The 18,128-nt window shown below is 48.6% G+C and overlaps 2 protein-coding genes across 10 annotated transcripts in view; both read left to right on the top strand.

The window, feature by feature from the left end:
• LOC140208620 (uncharacterized) overlaps positions 1 to 18,128 on the top strand; it is a 117,174-nt gene that overhangs the window by 64,172 nt on the left and 34,874 nt on the right. For 8 of the 9 annotated variants that reach the window (XM_072277432.1, XM_072277424.1, XM_072277430.1 and 5 more), the window contains 4 exons: positions 193 to 363; positions 518 to 688; positions 1,156 to 1,326; positions 1,482 to 1,649. In XM_072277432.1, the coding sequence (XP_072133533.1) occupies positions 193 to 363; positions 518 to 688; positions 1,156 to 1,326; positions 1,482 to 1,649 (681 nt within the window). Of the gene's footprint in view, positions 1 to 192; positions 364 to 517; positions 689 to 1,155; positions 1,327 to 1,481; positions 1,650 to 1,794; positions 4,569 to 18,128 lie in introns of those variants that run through there. The other variant, XM_072277427.1, reaches the window with a different exon arrangement.
• LOC140208636 (NACHT, LRR and PYD domains-containing protein 3-like) overlaps positions 11,820 to 18,128 on the top strand; it is a 46,197-nt gene continuing 39,888 nt past the window's right edge. Inside the window, exon 1 of the mRNA XM_072277469.1 lies at positions 11,820 to 11,990. The gene's annotated coding sequence lies outside the window, so the exon portion shown is untranslated. The remainder of the gene's footprint in view (positions 11,991 to 18,128) is intronic.

Raw genomic sequence — 18,128 nt, forward strand, 5'->3', positions numbered from 1 at the left:
TGCCAACGACTCTGATGAAATCAGAGTGTAAATTACTGAAACTGTGTTAAATATCAGACTGTGGGAGATTGAGATTGTGTTTACCTTCACTGCGTGTCTGACACTAAACACTAATGTAATCAGAAATTGTGTTACTGATAAACACTGGGGATTTGTACCATCTCCTGTGTCTTTGTGCCCTTTTATCTCCAGGCTGGACAATATCGGTCTCACAGATTCTGGTGCCAAGGATCTCGCCTCCGCTCTCAGTACAAACCCATCACTGACAGAGTTGAACCTGAGTGTTAATAAACTGGGAGATTCAGGAGTGAAACTGGTGTCTGAGGCTCTGAGGAACCCGGAGTGTAAAATACAGAAACTGGGGTAAGTACCAGACTGTGGGAGATTGTGCTTATAGTCACTGCGTGTCTGACACTGAACATTAATTTATCAGTCATTGTGTTACTGATAAACACTGGGGATTTGTACCGTCTCCTGTCTCTCTGTGACCTTCACCCTCTCTTTCTCTCATCTCCAGGCTGAGGGATGTCGGTCTCACAGATTCTGGTGCCGGCGATCTCGCCTCTGCTCTCAGAACAAACCCATCACTAACAGAGTTGAACCTGAATGATAATCAGCTGGGAGATTCAGGAGTGAAACTGCTGTCTGCGGCTCTGGGGAACCCGGAGTGTAAATTACAGAAACTGCAGTAAGTACCAGACTGTGGGAGATTGTGTTTATAGTCACTGCGTGTCTGACACTGAACTTTAATTTATCAGTAATTGTGTTACTGATAAACACTGGGAATTTATACCGTCTCCTGTCTCTCTGTGTCCTTCACAGTCTCTGCTCATCTCCAGGCTGTGGAATGTCAGCCTCACAATTCAGCTGCAGGATACCTTGCCTCCATTCTCCCGAGAAACACTTCACTAACGGTGCTCATTCTGAATAACAATAAACTGGGTTATTCAGAATTTAAACTGTTGCCAACGACTCTGATGAAATCAGAGTGTAAATTACTGAAACTGTGTTAAATATCAGACTGTGGGAGATTGAGATTGTGTTTACCTTCACTGCGTGTCTGACACTAAACACTAATGTAATCAGAAATTGTGTTACTGATAAACACTGGGGATTTGTACCATCTCCTGTCTCTTTGTGCCCTTTTATCTCCAGGCTGGACAATATCGGTCTCACAGATTCTGGTGCCAAGGATCTCGCCTCCGCTCTCAGTACAAACCCATCACTGACGGAGTTGAACCTGAGTGTTAATAAACTGGGAGATTCAGGAGTGAAACTGGTGTCTGCGGCTCTGATGAAATCACGGTGTAAATTACAGGAATTAGGGTAGGTACCAAACTGTAGGAGGTTGTGTTTACAGTCACTGGGTGTCTGACACTGAACATTAATGTGATCAGTAATTGTGTTACTGATAAACACTGGGGATTTGTACCGTCTCCTGTCTCTCTGTGTCCTTCACCCTCACTCTCTCTCATCTCCAGGCTGGACAATGTCGGTCTCACAGATTCTGGTGCCGAGGATCTCGTCTCCGCTCTCAGTACAAACCCATCACTGACGGAGCTGAACCTGGGTTACAACTCGCTGACAGACCGATCTGTCCCCGCTCTCCGCCGCCTCATACTGACCCTCCCGAGTCTGGAGCAGATCCGGTGAGTGTTTGTGTTAATGTTCAATGTGATAAAATATCAGCGGATCCGCGGGTTTTCTGGTGATATTTGTCTGCGAGTGTTGTTCCCTGTTACTGACACTGTTGTGTGATCTGTTTATTTCGTCTTTATTTCCCATCTGTTTCAGGCTGTGGGACAATCGGTTCAGTGAGACCGGGGAGAAGGAACTGAGATCTCTGCAGGAACCCAGACCCGGACTGACCGTGATCTGTGAACATCTGAATGTGTGAACATCCCCGCCCGCGGGATGCCGACAGTTTAGCCGATTCCCCGCCCTCCCCTTTAACTCCCGCCCCCCACCTTCCCCTTACCTTTAATGGCCACGCGCCAGGTTTAATTCCCAACCGTTTTTAACGGAACTAGCTTTAGGCTCGCGCTGTGCGACGCTCTCTGGTCTCCCGTGGTGACGTATTTCCGCCTCCTGTCCAGCGGCGCTGCTTCTGCCGGATGTGCGGGTTCGGGACCCCGGGGAATGACACAGACGGGAAGAGCCCGGGGGCCGGGGCTCAGTCTGGGACACCGGTGTCCCGGGGTGGGATTATCCCGGGAGTACGTAATGCTGGCTGGCCTGCTGCGTTCACGGGCAACTTTTACGTTTCATGCCGGGGAATTACACAGACAGGAAGGGCCCGATGATGGCGGGTTTTTTCTGAGACACCGGCGTGGATAACTTCACTCACATCATCTCTGAACTGATTCCACAACCTACGGACTCACTTTCAAATAATTTACAACTCGTGTCAGTATTATTTAATATTTTATTTGCACAAATTTCCCTTCCTTTGCACGTTGCTTGTTGGTTAGTCTTTGTTTTTGTATAGTTTTTCATAAATTCTGCTATATTGATTTATTGTCCTGTAAATGACTGCAATAAAATGAATCTCGGGGTAGTATATGGTGACAAATAAGAACTTTGATAATAAACAACACGCATCAAAGTTGCTGGTGAACGCAGCAGGCCAGGCAGCATCTCTAGGAAGAGGTACAGTCGAGACCCTTCGTCAGGACTAACTGAGGGAAGAGTGAGTAAGAGATTTGAAAGTTGGAGGGGGAGGGGGAGATCCAAAATGATAGGAGAAGACAGGAGGGGGAGGGATGGAGCCAAGAGCTGGACAGGTGATTGGCAAAGGGACATGAGAGGATCATGGGACAGGAGGTCCAGGGAGAAGGAAAAGGGTGAGGAGGGGGAACCCAGAGGATGGGCAAGGGGACAAAAAAGGGAAATGATAAATAAAGTCCCATCACACACTCCCGGGGTCAAACACAGCATGAAACTCCCTCTATACCATCCCATCACACACTCCCGGGGTCAAACACAGAGTGAATCTCCCACCACACCGTCCCATCACACACTCCCGGGGTCAGACACAGAGTGAATCTCCCACCACACCGTCCCATCACACACTCCCGGGGTCAGACACAGAGTGAATCTCCCACCACACCATCCCATCACACACTCCCGGGGTCAAACACAGAGTGAATCTCCCACCACACCGTCCCATCACACACTCTCGAGGTCAGACACAGAGTGAATCTCCCACCACACCGTCCCATCACACACTCCCGGGGTCAGACACAGCGTGAATCTCCCACCACACCGTCCCATCACACACTCCCGGGGTCAGACACAGCGTGAATCTCCCACCACACCGTCCCATCACACACTCCCGGGGTCAGACACAGCGTGAAGCTCCCTCCACACCGTCCCATCACACACTCCCGGGGTCAGACACAGCGTGAATCTCCCACCACACCATCCCATCACACACTCCCGGGGTCAGACACAGCGTGAAGCTCCCTCCACGCCGTTCCATCACACAATCCCAGTGACTCCCTTGTCCATTCGTCCCCCCCACATCCCTTCCCACCTATCTCCCACCCAGCACTAATCCTTGTAAGCGGAACAAGTGCTACACATGCCCTTACACTTCCTCCCTCACCACCATTCAGGGCCCCAGACAGTCCTTCCAGGTGAGGCGAGACTTCACCTGTGAGTCGGCTGGGGTGATATACTGCGTCCGGTGCTCCCGATGTGGCCTTCTATATATTGGCGAGACCCGACACAGAGTGGGAGACCGCTTTGCTGAACAACTAAGCCCTGTCCACCAGAGAAAGCAGGATCTCCCAGTGGCCACACATTTTAATTCCACGTCCCATTCCCATTCTGACATGTCTTTCCACGGCCTCCTCTACTGTAAAGATGAAGCCACACTCAGATTGGAGGAACAACACCTTATATTCCGTCTGGGTAGCCTCCAACCTGATGGCATGAACATTGACTTCTCTAACTTCAGTTAATGCCCCACCTCTGCTTTGTACCCCATCCCTTATTTATTATTTATTATCATTATTATTTTTCCCCATTTTTTCTCTCCCTTTTTTCTCCCTCTGTCCCTCTCACTATAGTGGGTTCACCTCCCCTTTCTTTTTCCCTAGGCCTCCTGTCCCATGACCCCCCCCCCCCTTCTCCAACTCTGTATACCGTTTGCCAATTAACTGTCCAGCTCTTGGCCCCATCCCTCCCCCTCCCCCTCCCACTTTCCAATCTCTGACTATCTCTTCTTTAAATTAGTCCTGACGAAGGGTCTCGACCCGAAACGTCGACTGTACCTCTTCCTAGAGATGCTGCCTGGCCTGCTGTGTTCACCAGAATTTTTGTGTGTGTTCCTTGGTTAATGTGGCCGCCAGGGATGGAGTGAGACACTGACTTACAATGGTCACAGTCGCACACAGAATCTATGGCGAAGGGACATGCGGTGCCCGTGGATACAATCCCGGGATCGAGTGTCTTATTGATTATAATAACAGTATTTTAATTTGTGTTTTATATAGTCTTGGGTATTTCATGTATGTTTTAATTCTAATAATTTTGTCATTGAATAAACTAATGTATATATCTCAGATATTCACACATACACATATACATGTGGGTTTTGGGGAGGAGGGGTGAGGGGTTTGGGAGGAAGAGGAGTGACGGGACGAGGAGTGGACTGATGAGACGGTGACCGTGGCGAAGTCATTGACTCAATAGGGGACGAAAAGGGGAGGCGAAAGTTCCTGTCACAAACTGGTGGTGACGTGGATAAGATAGAGTCGGGGTGAGGAGGAGCGAAACGACAGGAAGGGAGCGGGAGTGATCTGACCAGGAAGGAGGGAAAGTAATGGGACGAGGTGGGAGGGGATCTGATGGGACGGGAAGGGAGGGGAAGTTGCAGGACCAGGAAAGAGGGGTCTGAAAGGAGAGGGTGGGCAGGAACAGGATGGGGCGTGTGGGGGAAGGGTGGGTGATTTCGATCCTTCGCAAATAAGACGGACGGCAAGAAGGAGAGCGCGGACAGGGGAAATGGGGAGCGAGAGGTCGAGACGCGATCTGGGCTGATGGGACGGAGAGTTGAGTGTCTGAACGGAGGGAGAGGGGAGAGACTCACTCAACGAGAGAGGGAAGGGATCGGGTGAGGGAGCGAAATTTCCCATCGGACAACGTTCACCACCCAGAATGTGTTGGATGGCAGGAGAAAGGACAAGGGGACGGAGAGGGGAGGGTGTCAGGAGTGATGGAGTGAGTAGTGGAGAGACTCACAGGGTAACTGAAAGAGAGGGCGATGAGGAGTTGAGATTGAATAAACAGGGAGGGAAGTGAGTGGGAGGTGAGGAAAAGGGTGTGACTATTTCTACGATGCTGGGAGAGCGGTTTCAATGATAACCATCACAAAATGGCCACCAGCCAGGGTGAGAGGGGCGGTGATAGAGGGGACAGAGAGCGGAGTGTGTCAGGAGTGACCGGATGCCGCGGGTGGGACAGGGCGACTCGTAACAAGGGAGCTTGAACTGGGGGGTTCCCACGGGGAGGAATGTGACCACGGGAATGTTACCCACCAACCCCCACCCCGAACTCCGTCTCCAAAATCCGGCCTTGATTTTCCTTTCAGGCCGCTCGGCCCGAATCCTTTGGGCTGTCCCGTGGAGCGGGGAACGTGTCGTCACTGGGGCCCGTCAGAGGCCGGGGTGGGCGCCGGTTCGCTGGAGAAGATGGAGGCGAGGTCCGGCGGTGCGAGCTGGTTAGCGTGGATCACCACCATTCTCTGTGGGTGGGGGAGAGGGAGGGATCAGATTGAGGAGGGGACGGGAGAAAGAGAAGGTGAGGAGAGGAGACAGGATCCACTACCCACTCCCACAGCCTCTCTCTCCCTCCGTCCCTCTCTCCACACCCTCTGTCCCTCCATCTCTTCCTCCCACCTCTCTCTCCCCCTCCCTATCCTCCTCTCCCCACCCCTTTCATTCCCTTTCTGCCCCCATCTCTCTCTCTTGCTCCCTCCCATCTCTCCCCACCCTCTTTCCATCTCCCCCCATCTCTCCCACCCACGTCCCATCCCCCGCCGCCCACCCCCCCCAGGTGCACAGGAAGATCCCACTCACCACCGGAGGCCGCACGGCGCAGCACTCGAGGTTCCTGCAGTTGACGATGGCCGTGAGGACGGACATCACCAGGGAGACCAGGCAGTTCACTAGCAAAATCACCGTCACCCCGCTCACAGACCTCTGCCAGACGGAGAGAGGGAGACATGGGGTGAGAGAGGGAGAGAGAAGGGCTCGGGCCGGGGAAGAGAGAGACAGAAGAGGGGGGAGAGAGGGTAGGGTCGGGAGCGGGAGTTTGGGGTAGGCGGAGGTGGGAGACCCAGACGGGGAGGAAGAGACTGGGGGGCGATGGGTGAGGAAGAGAGGGGGTGGGTGGGAGAGAGATGGGGAGAAAGAGGAGAGGCGGCAGAGAATAGTTGATAAAGGGAGAGTCAGACGGGGGGGAGAGAGTGGTGGAAGTCAGAGGGTAGAGAGAGGTGGGAGGGAAATGTGAGAGGCTGGAGATGAGAGAGGTCGGACAGGGAGGGAGAGAAAGGTGGAGAACAGAGGGGGGAGAGACGGAGAGGGGATGAGGGACAGAGAGGGGTGAACGAGGCAGAGGGGAGAGAGGGGGTGAGAGACGGAAAGGGGGAAAGGGGGGTGAAAGACAAAGTTGAGCAGAGAGGAGAGATAGAGTGTGGGAGAGTTGAGTGTGAGAGAGAAGAGGGGTAGTTCCGAGGGAGGGGTGAGAGGGGAAGAGATAGTGAGGGGGGGAGTGAAGAGGGAGAGATGGCCGGTAAGAAGGAGGAGGGGAAGAGTTGTTTGGGTATGGGGGTAAAGTCGGGGGAGAGGGAAGGAGCGCGTTGGGTGGGGAGAGAGGGGGAGTGTGGGAGAGGGAGATGTGTTTACAAGTGTTGGGGGGAGTGGAGAGAAATCTCTGGTAACTCCTGTCTCGGGAATGTAGCTTTCTCTTCACGGAACACATCAGGTTTCGGGTGACGGTTCCCTGAAAGTGGGGAGACGGAGAGGGGGTGACAGGGGTGACAGGTTTTGGGTGACGGAGAGGGGGTGACAGTGGTGATGGAACACACCAGGTTTCGGGTGACGGTTCCTTGAAAGTGGGGTGACGGGGAGACGGGGCGGTGAAGGCGGCGTTCGGCATCCCCGCCATCGTCGGATCGGACACCGGGAACAGGAGACCGGAGATCCTGGGGATTTACGGGGATGTCGCCGGGACTGGAGGGACTGAGTTACGGAGAGAGGTCGGGCGGGTTGGGAATTTATTCCCGGGAGTGTCGGGGTGACCTGACAGGGGTGTGTAAAACCACCAGGGGCACAGACAGGGTGAACGAACACAGACATTTCCCCAGGGTCGGGGAATCGAGAACCAGAGGGCGCAGGTTTTAGAGATTTAATAGGGGACTCCGAGGGGAAACTGTTTCACCCAGAGGGTGGCCCGTCTGTGGAAGGAGCTGCCGGGGGAGGGGACGCTACAACCGAGGGGAGGGGGGGTTCTGAGGGAGCTTGGCGTGGAGGGAGGGAGCGCTACCGGGAGGGAGGAAAGCGTCGCGGGAGAGGGGAAGGCCGAGTGGAGATCTCCGGGGGTTGAGGGGGTGTTGAGGGCTGGTTCGCCAGTGTATTGGGTGTGCGGGGCGGGGGGCGGAACACTCACCATCCGGCACCCGGTGTAGCAGTACCCGATGCAGGGGAAGACCCGGACGGTCAGCGAGTACAGGATGACGGCGGGAGTGCAGGCGAGAGCGCAGATCACATTCGCGACCAGGCAGGCGATGGTCTGTCGCAGAGAGAGAGAGAGAGAGAGAGAGAGAGAGATAGACTGAGAACGACAGAGAGAAGGGGGTGGGGAGGGACAGTGATGGGACAGAGAGAGATAACGGACGGGGGGGGGATGGACGGAGAGAGAGAGAGAGACTGGAAAGGAGGAGAGCGGCGAGAGGAAGGCAGGAAAACGAAAGGAAGAGCGGATGGGAACAAGGGAGAGAGAGAGAGAGAGAGAGAGAAATTGGAAGGGAGAGGGGGAGAAAGGTGAAAATGGAGAGGAATGAGAGAGTGTGAATGAAGGGAGGAGGGACAGAGAGGGATAAAACCTGAGAGGGGGGAGAGAGAGGTGGAGGGATGAGAGAGGGGAGGGAGGGGGGATGGGATGAAGGGGGGGATGGGATGAGAGGGGGATGCGATAAGGGGGGAGGGGGGATGGGATAAGGGGGAGGGGGGATGGGATGAGGGGGGGGATGGGATCTTAAAACTATGCCCTCCCCTCGTATTAGCCATTTCAGCCCAGAGAAAAAGATTCTGGTTATCAATATGATCAATGTCTCTCATCACCTTACACACCTGGATCAGGTCACAGAAAATACGTAACAGAAAATGGAAAGTTGTAAGACAAAACGGTTTTGTCAAGGGAATTTTTTGAGAGCTGCAACGGAACTGGTCTATCGGAATGTGTAAGAACTTCGGGTAATTAGAAGTCTACAGCCTAGAGAATAGAAGATGATATTTGTCTGGAAAAGTACTGAGATCTTGAAAGGTATAAATCGGGCATTTTTTTTTTTCTTCTGTAGTTGGGCAAGGTCTCTTATGCTGGGTTACAACATAAGATTTGAAGATAGAGACAAGGACATGGAGAGAGAGGAAAAAATACCGTTGGCATCTGCGTTTCTATGCAGCACTGTGTTGTATAGAGTTGCACAGTGATTGCGACACATATGTTTCGACTGTACCTCTTCCTAGAGATGCTGCCTGGCCTGCTGCGTTCACCAGCAACTTTGATGTGTGTTGCTTGATATTCCAGCATCTGCAGATTTTTCGTGTTTGCACAGTGATTGGTTGGGAATATTGTTTTGTCTCTTTTTTATATGTATCGTTATTTTTTAGCTTATTCATAATATGAATCCGCTGAAGCAATATCTTTTAACCTGTACTACGTGTACCGTGCCTGCTTTGCGGTACCTTTGCTGCTGAAACAAAAATGCACAAGGGACGAATTTTAAAATATTTTCGTCACGCATTGGTCTAGTCGGCAGGGTTGACCACAATGTTCCAGAAATAGCATGACGTAACCGAAGGGAAGACTGAGTTTAACGTAGTGGAGTGGACGGACAGCAGTCATGGATTGGGAGAACCGGCCAACATATTGCCCGTAAGTTGCCTTCCCGTGAGTTAAAGTGCAGTAATATCAATATCAGGGTATAGTCTCCACTGTGTTAAATAATAATCGGTTTTCTGATCAGGAGACGAGCAAGGATACGGCCTTATTGGACATGCTGTTGAAAATTAGTTACAACAGGTATCAGAAGCAGAGCACCGACTGGCTACCCTCACCTCGAAAGTGAGGGCACTAGACCAGCGAAACACCACCTTGACACAATCTGTAAAATAAGCCCTCGAAGGGCTTGACAGAGGTAACAAAATACAGCAAACCGCTCGGACAGCATATTGATGAAACTCCTCTGCTCCCTCGTCAGGGCCTCCATGTCCATCTGCAACTGCAGTCCGCCGTTTAAGGTCAACAACTCGACATCTGACCAGAAAAACGCCTTATGCCTTGTTTGGCTCCTCATTTACTTGGATTGTCATTTCAGAGAGCGATACATTTGCACCACGAGATGCCCCTGTTCGTAAATGATACAACTGTTTACTGCAGGCCTTCAATTAATATTAGAACTCCCAAGTGCAATACCTCACCTCCTAACCTAATTTAAATCCATCTGCCATTTCTCTGCCCATAGTTGCAGGTAACGCGCTACATAACCGGGGTGTACGGGGTTTCAGGGAGGAGCAGCCCCTCTGGTGCGAAGACCTGTCCGACCTTACGGGGCAAGTTTTCCACTTTTGGTCCCAACCAGGTTCAGATAAGGACGAACTTCGGTGTTCTGATCTGTATATTGTGGAATCTGTGGAAGGTTCAGGACGCTGTGTAATTTACCCAATTTATCCCGCACGTTGGAAACGGTTTCTCGGCTGCACAAACTCACTAAGCCCGGTGCAGCTTAACACGCTCATTGCTTCTTGCACTGATTGCTTCTTACATTCGTTGCTTCTTGGTAATATTTTGTCATTGTTGCTGATGATACCAAGCACTGTAGAATATGGCAGTGCAGACGTCATTCAACAATTTGGAGAGCAGCGGTCTGAGTACAAAACCCTGAGTGGGTTTGGAGAGGGGTGATCAGCTCTCAGCGTAATGGAGCTTGTGATGTTTCTGCCAACACGGACTGGGTGGGGCTTTCGGTCAAGAAGTTTAAGCTCCAGTTACAGAGAGGAGTGTTGAATCTCAGCGAGGGTAGTTCACCCACCAGCCTTTGAGGGATGATCGTGTTAACGCCGAGCTGAGATATGTGAACAACATCCTAGCGTACGAGGCATCGTCTTCTCGGTGTGACGAATTGGGTAGAAGGGCAAGATCATGACAGCATCAATGGAACCGTTTGAGCGGAAGGCGAACTGGAAATGATCCCATGTAACCGCGCGATATTTTATACGACCCATTACCACCCGCTCAAAGCACAGAATTACTGTTGAATTCAGAGCCACTGGGCGTTATCATTTAGCCCAGTTATCGTTGTTCTCCTGGGCACCGGAATCATGGCGGCTGCCTTGAAGCTTGAAGAGACAGTGGACTCTTTCGGAGAGATATAAAAGTTGTCTGTTAAGTCTTCTCTTTCCTGGGCCACATGGCCCATTGGCCACTAACTGGGTAAATTGTCCGACTCTGCGGATTTGCTTTGTATTTCCCTCGGTAGTGTCCTCCTCACCTCGGCTGCGGCCAGACAGAGTCCCTGTTCCTCTGGACAAAAGGAGGCTTTTCTTTCATTGTTCAATTGGTCAAATCGTGCATTGAAACGTGCACTCAGCCTACCAGAAATGGAGGCGACGCAGTTATTGACCTGTAGGGTTCACGGGTAATCTGTTCTGGTGTGTGTACCTTGTCACGTGCTCCGCGTGGCCCTGGTGTCACAGAGGAGTCTGCGCATTTTCTGTGCGCACTTCCGCATCTCCTCCCTGTTGCACGCTATCCGCTCTCATGCTTTCTGCAGGTTTGTTACATGGGAACATGAATGTTTAAGGGCAGACAGATTTGAGAAGGACAGAATTAGCTGGAACAGAGAAGCAGGACATGCTGGCAATTTCCCTGAGCAGTGGAGACAGGATCAAATAGAGTAGTTGCTGGAAATAGCGAATGCTTGCAGGAATGTGAAAATCACGGCAGTCCCGATGATTCGTATTTAAGTACTTCTGGACAGATATTAGAATCTCAGCAGTACACTTTCACTGGCTTTTTATTCTACTTGGGAGCAACGAAATAACCTCGCGCATAAAACAAAAAAAAAAGAAAAAGAAGCACATCCGAAGTTGCTGTTGTTGAGAGAAATTGCGTTTAACACCATCATCCTCTCAGTACGAATCAACAAGCTTCAGACTTGGGCTCTGCACGTCTCTCTGCAACTAGATCCTTAGTTTCCTTAGCGGGAGAACACAGTCAATGCAGATCAGTACAAACGTTCTTCCTCGCTGAGACTTAACCCAAGCACACCAGAACGATGTGTTCAGTCGAATGCTGCACAATCTGTCATGTCTGTGTATGTGTATCTAAACATAGCCACAACATCTGTTGATATATTCGCATGTGCTTATGTACTTTTATTGGTAGAATCACAGCTGACGGCGAAAACTGCAAATACTTGTAAAATGTCATAAACCTATATGTATGTGTACATCCCGTGAGCCCTTTTCCCGCTCCCATTTTACCGCAGCTCTGCAGACTCTGCGGGTTTGTTTCCGAGGCCCCGCCCCCAGCTCTGGTGACGTATCAACTACAGTCCCGGCTTTCCTTCAGTTCTGTGTGGAAGCAGGTCGGCGGCGGCGGATCGTCTGCGGGGTCGGGATTGGGAGAGGACCATTACCCCAAGGGTCGGGAATCCGGGAAAGGATCCATTCTCCGACCGTGAAGGCATCAAGTTCTCATTGGTGAGTATTGAAACTGGTCTCAGCGTGCTCGCCTGTTATCGGGTAGTGATTCCCATTCACTTCTCCGTTCTGGCGGCCTCTCCACGCTTGCTGGTGAGAACATACCGGGGTCGGCCCGCGAAGTCGGTCTTTCACACCGAGCCGCATGAGGTGAGCCGCCGCTCAACCCCTATTGCTCTGGTCCGAGCAGCGGAATGAGGTGGTGATGCCGGGATTAAACCCATCCGTTGTGATATATTCCGGGAATTTTACTTCCATTACTCGCCTCGGTATCGGATCCAACGTTCATATGGATCGATAACTCTTTCACTTAATTACAGGGCTTAGGAAGCGTCCCTTCGGCTTGTTGTGTTTTTGCTGTCAGTGTTGCTTAAGCAGAGTAATTGCACCTTCGGGACACTGTTCCACGTATACGTTTCACCTTTATCCCGTTCAGACAAGACAGTGAGATCGAGGTCTGTCGCGACCTTTCGTTGTGGGATGACATCGTTTTGTTTTTGTTGTTGAATCCTTTCCACTGTTACGACATGCCGAATCGCAGCCAATATCTATAACCCAAATAATAAGGGAAATAAGCCTTTTCCATTTTTCTGGGTTTCTGAATAATTTGTAAACTTCAGTTAAACATCACTTCAGAATCCGTTTATTATGATCATGTACGGAGATACAGTCAAAATCCTGTCTTAAATACCATTCATTCAGATCAACACATTACAACAGTTCTTCGAGGCAATAATAGGGTATTATAAAGCACTTTTGCTGCAGAGAAAGTGCAGTGTAGTTCGGCATACGGTGCAAGATCAAATGGAGTTATATTCTGAAGTCAGGAGACTACCTTGTCGTAGTGGGATCAATTCAGTTTGCTTCTAACAGCAGCGTGGAAGCGGTCCCTGAGATCTGGTCGATGTGTTTTCCATGTTTTCAAGTCTTCAATGTGGGTGAAAGGCGAGAATGCCCAGGGTTATAAGGATCTTAGATAATGCTGTCTGCTTTATCGATGCCAAAGGAAGTGCACGCACAGTTCAGAGAGGGGAGTCTGGCTTCTGCCATGTCCTCAGCTGTGCCCACAGCTTTCTACAGTTTCTAGTAGTCAAGTGTAGAGCAGTAGCCATATGAAGTCGTTATGTATCCCGATGGGATACTTTTTATGGGGTGTTAATAAGGTTTGAGGAGGGGTAAAAAGGATAAGCCAAAGTTATTGTTATTTGATCTACAAACGTAGTTTTGTCATTTTCGTGTTTTTATATCGTATTATGAGCTACTATTTAGTATCTGTGTATTGCTGAATGACCACCAGTGATTGTCCTTGATCCCTCACACACGTTGTTTCATCTCCTCATTCATACACATCTTGTGCAAATTCTATCCAGCCCGTGACTACCTTCCTCAATGTCATATCAGCAATGACTCCTCTATCCTTTCTCTTACCTTGCACCGTTTATCTCGTTGAGCTTCCCAGGAATCGTTTTTTGTTAGCTGGAACTACCAGAGGTTTAATTGAATGCCGCACCTGGTAGGGTAAGAGCTACAAGCTACAAGCCCAGGGTATGACAGAAAACATTCCAGCATGGGTAAAGCAGTAGTTGATAGGCAGGAGACAAGGAGTGGGAATAAAGCGAGCCTTTACTCTTTGGCTGCGGGTGACAAGTTGTGTTTTGCAAGGGTCTGAGACAGGACCGATTCTTTTTAGCTTGTATGTCAATGATCTGGATGATTGGATTGAAGATTGTTGCAATGTTTGCAGACGATATGGAGAGAAGTGGAGGGGCAGGTATTTTTGAGGATGTAGAGAGGTTACAGAAGGACTTAAGAAGATTAGCAGAATTCGCAATGACATGACGAGTGAAATATAGTGTCGGGAAGGGCATGGTCATGCACTCTGGTAGAAGAAATGAAATGGTTTCCTTTTTTTTTAAATGGAGAGAAAATACAAATAACTGAGACGCAAAGGGGAACTTGAAAGACCTTGTACAGCATTCCCTAAAGGTTAATTTGCAGATTGGGTCTGTGGTGAGGAAGACAAATGCAATGTTAACACTCATTTCAAGAGGACTTGAATATAAAAGCAAGAATATAACGTTGAGACTTCATAAAGCACTGGCGGGGCCTCACTTGGAGTATTACGAACAGTTTTGGGCGGCTTATCTTATATTGGATGTGCTGAAACAGGAGGTGGTTCAAAGGAGGTTCACAAAAATGATCCAGGATTCAGCGGCTTGTTAAATGCGGAGCGTTTGATGACTCTGGGCCAATATTCACTGGAACCCAGAAGACTGAGGGGTGACCTAAGGAAAAACATATCGAGTGATAGATTGGCTGCGGACAGGACGCTTCCTCTGCCGGAGTAGACTAAGGCCTGACGTCACAGCTTCAGAATGGAGGGACGCCCTGTTAGAACGGGGATGAGCCGGAATCTCTTTAGCGAGAGAGTGGTGAATCTGTGGCACCCTTTGCCGTAGGCAGCTGCGGGGGCCGTTTATATGAATATTTGAAATAGTGATCGAAGGATTCTTCATTGGCCAGGGATTAAATGGAGGAAGGTAGAAGATTGGGGCTGAAGAAAAATTGATTAGCTGGGAGTAAATGGTAGGAGCAGACTAGATGTTCCAAATGGCCTAAATCTGCTCCTAAATCGATGCTCTTACAGTGTAAAAGCAACTATTACTGTTCTAGAGATTTACTTTTACAAAATTGCTGCAGCGTTATTATTTGTCCCAACGACCCTCGCAGCATGTGAGATTATTTGTTATTTCCATTTAGGGTTATTTTCGGTTCATTATCTTGAATATGTTTCTTGCATTTGTAGCTTTTGAAAACATTGTTTTGAAATGGACTTCGGTAGAATGCTCAGTTGTGATTTATTCCCCTACAGCGCAGAAACAGGTCTCTCAGCCCATCTAGACCGTTAAGTTTTCTGCTTGGGCCATCCACTTGCACCCAAATCACAGCCCTCAATACTTCTCTCATCGATGTACCCGCGCAAACTGCGCTGAAATGCTGCAAATGAACCTGCATCTACCAGTTCCGCTGGGAGCTGATTCCACATTCGCAACACCTTCTGAATGAAGTAGCTCTGATCTGATTCCCCTTAAATATTTCAATTGTCACCCTAAATTCATGACCTTACCAAAACTAAGGGGAAAATACCTTCATGCATTCACTCTATATAGACCGTTATAATACGGTATACCTCTATCAGGGGCTCCCAACCTGACGACAAAGGACCACTCGATTAATGGAGGGGGACCTTGGCGTAAACAAAAGGTTTTGGAACCCCTATCTAACTTGCTGCACCAATCCCTGAGAAGCGAGATTGTCCAGGGCTGTGAGGTTATGCTGGCTGCTTTGCTGAATCAGCGGGAAGTACAGACAGAGTCCATGCAGGGAGGTTTGTTTCTGTGATATGCTCAGCTCTGTCCACAGTTCTCTGCAGTTCTTCGCAGCCATAGGCAGAGCAGTAGCCAAATGAAGACGTGAAGTATCCTCTTATGGTACCTTGATGAAAGTTGGTGAGGGGCAAAGGTCATAAACCAAAGTTCCTATTATTTCTTCTATCTTCGTCATTTTAGGATCTTTCATGCATTACTATGAACTATTAATTCAGTATCCGTGTATTGCTGGAGGAATAACAGTGATTGCCCTTGATCCCTTTACCCCTTGTTTCCATCTTCTCATTCACTCCCAACTTGTTCAACATCTGTCAAGCCACTGTCATTCCACCTTAATATCAACCATCTTGTTCAACCGCTGTCCAGTCTGTATCCCACCACCTCAATGATCTATATCAACCATCTTGTTCAATCGCTGTCCAGTCTGTATCCCACCACCTCAATGATATATATCAACCATCTTGTTCAATCACTGTCCAGTCTGTATCCCACCACCTCCACGATATATATCAACCATCTTGTTCAATCGCTGTCCAGTCTGTATCCCACCACCTCAATGATCTATATCAACCATCTTGTTCAACCTCTGTCCAGTCTGTATCCCAACACCTCCATGATATATATCAACCATCTTGTTCAATCGCTGTCCAGTCTGTATCCCACCACCTCAATGATATATATCAACCATCTTGTTCAATCTCTGTCCAGTCTGTATCCCACCACCTCAATGATATATATCAACCATCTTGTTCAATCACTGTCCAGTCTGTATCCCAACACCTCAATGATATATATCAACCATCTTGTTCAATCGCTGTCCAGTCTGTATCCCACCACCTCAATGATCTATGTCAACCATCTTGTTCAATCACTGTCCAGTCTGTATCCCACCACCTCAATGATCTATATCAACCATCTTGTTCAATCTCTGTCCAGTCTGTATCCCACCACCTCAATGATATATATCAACCATCTTGTTCAATCACTGTCCAGTCTGTATCCCAACACCTCAATGATATATATCAACCATCTTGTTCAATCGCTGTCCAGTCTGTATCCCACCACCTCAATGATCTATATCAACCATCTTGTTCAATCGCTGTCCAGTCTGTATCCCACCACCTCAATGATCTATATCAACCATCTTGTTCAATCTCTGTCCAGTCTGTATCCCATCACCTCAATGATATATATCAACCATCTTGTTCAACCTCTGTCCAGTCTGTATCCCACCACCTCAATGATATATATCAACCATCTTGTTCAATCGCTGTCCAGTCTGTATCCCACCACCTCAATGATCTATATCAACCATCTTGTTCAATCTCTGTCCAGTCTGTATCCCATCACCTCAATGATATATATCAACCATCTTGTTCAACCTCTGTCCAGTCTGTATCCCACCACCTCAATGATGTATATCAACCATCTTGTTCAATCGCTGTCCAGTCTGTATCCCACCACCTCAATGATCTATATCAACCATCTTGTTCAATCTCTGTCCAGTCTGTATCCCATCACCTCAATGATATATATCAACCATCTTGTTCAACCTCTGTCCAGTCTGTATCCCACCACCTCAATGATATATATCAACCATCTTGTTCAATCTCTGTCCAGTCTGTATCCCACCACCTCAATGATATATATCAACCATCTTGTTCAATCACTGTCCAGTCTGTATCCCAAAACCTCAATGATATATATCAACCATCTTGTTCAATCACTGACCAGTCTGTATCCCGCTATCTCAATGATATATATCAACCATCTTGTTGAATCTCTGTCCAGCCTGTATCCCAACACCTCAATGATATATATCAACCATCTTGTTCAATCTCTGTCCAGTCTGTATCCCACTATCTCAATGATATATATCAACCATCTTGTTCAATCACTGTCCAGCCTGTATCCCACCACCTCAATGATATATATCAACCATCTTGTTCAATCTTCTGTCCAGTCTGTATCCCACTATCTCAATGATATATATCAACCATCTTGTTCAACCTCTGTCCAGCCTGTATTCCATCACCTCAATGATATATATCAACCATCTTGTTCAACCTCTGTCCAGCCTGTATCCCATCACCTCAATGATATATATCAACCATCTTGTTCAACCTCTGTCCAGCCTGTATCCCATCACCTCAATGAGAAATATCAACTATTTTGTTCAACCTCTGTCCAGCCTGTTTCCGATCAGCTCAATTATATAAATCGGCAATCTTGTTTAACCTCTGTCCAGCCTGTATCCCACCACCTCAATGATATATATCAACCACGTTGTTCAATCTGTCAGTCTGTATCCCATCACCTCAATGATATATATCTGTAATATTTCTTCTAACATTTGCTTTCATTGTGATGTATTTTCTTGCCACTTTTACCTCACAGAATCTTCCAGGAACTTTTTTTTTTAACTAGAGCTACCGGAGGGTTAATTGAACGCAGCTCAAGGCAGGGTAAAAGCAGTCATTGCAATTTTTAGTTTCACCGTTACAAATTGGCTGCAGTGATAATTCTTGCCATAATGAAACTCACAGCATGTGATGTTGAGTTTGTTATTTCTCTTTTCGGTTATTTTCAGTTCTTTAACTTTTGGGTGTTTCTTGCATTTGTAGCTTCTTATGATAATACTCTGGAATGATTAAATTCTTCTTGGAAATGGACTTGTGTAGAACGTTCAATTTAGATTCATTCTCTTACAGCGCAGAAAGACGTCTTTCAGCCCATTCGTCCGTGCCAT

The sequence above is a fragment of the Mobula birostris genome, chromosome 13 (assembly GCF_030028105.1).
Source record: "Mobula birostris isolate sMobBir1 chromosome 13, sMobBir1.hap1, whole genome shotgun sequence".
In the NCBI taxonomy this organism is placed as follows: domain Eukaryota; kingdom Metazoa; phylum Chordata; class Chondrichthyes; order Myliobatiformes; family Myliobatidae; genus Mobula; species Mobula birostris.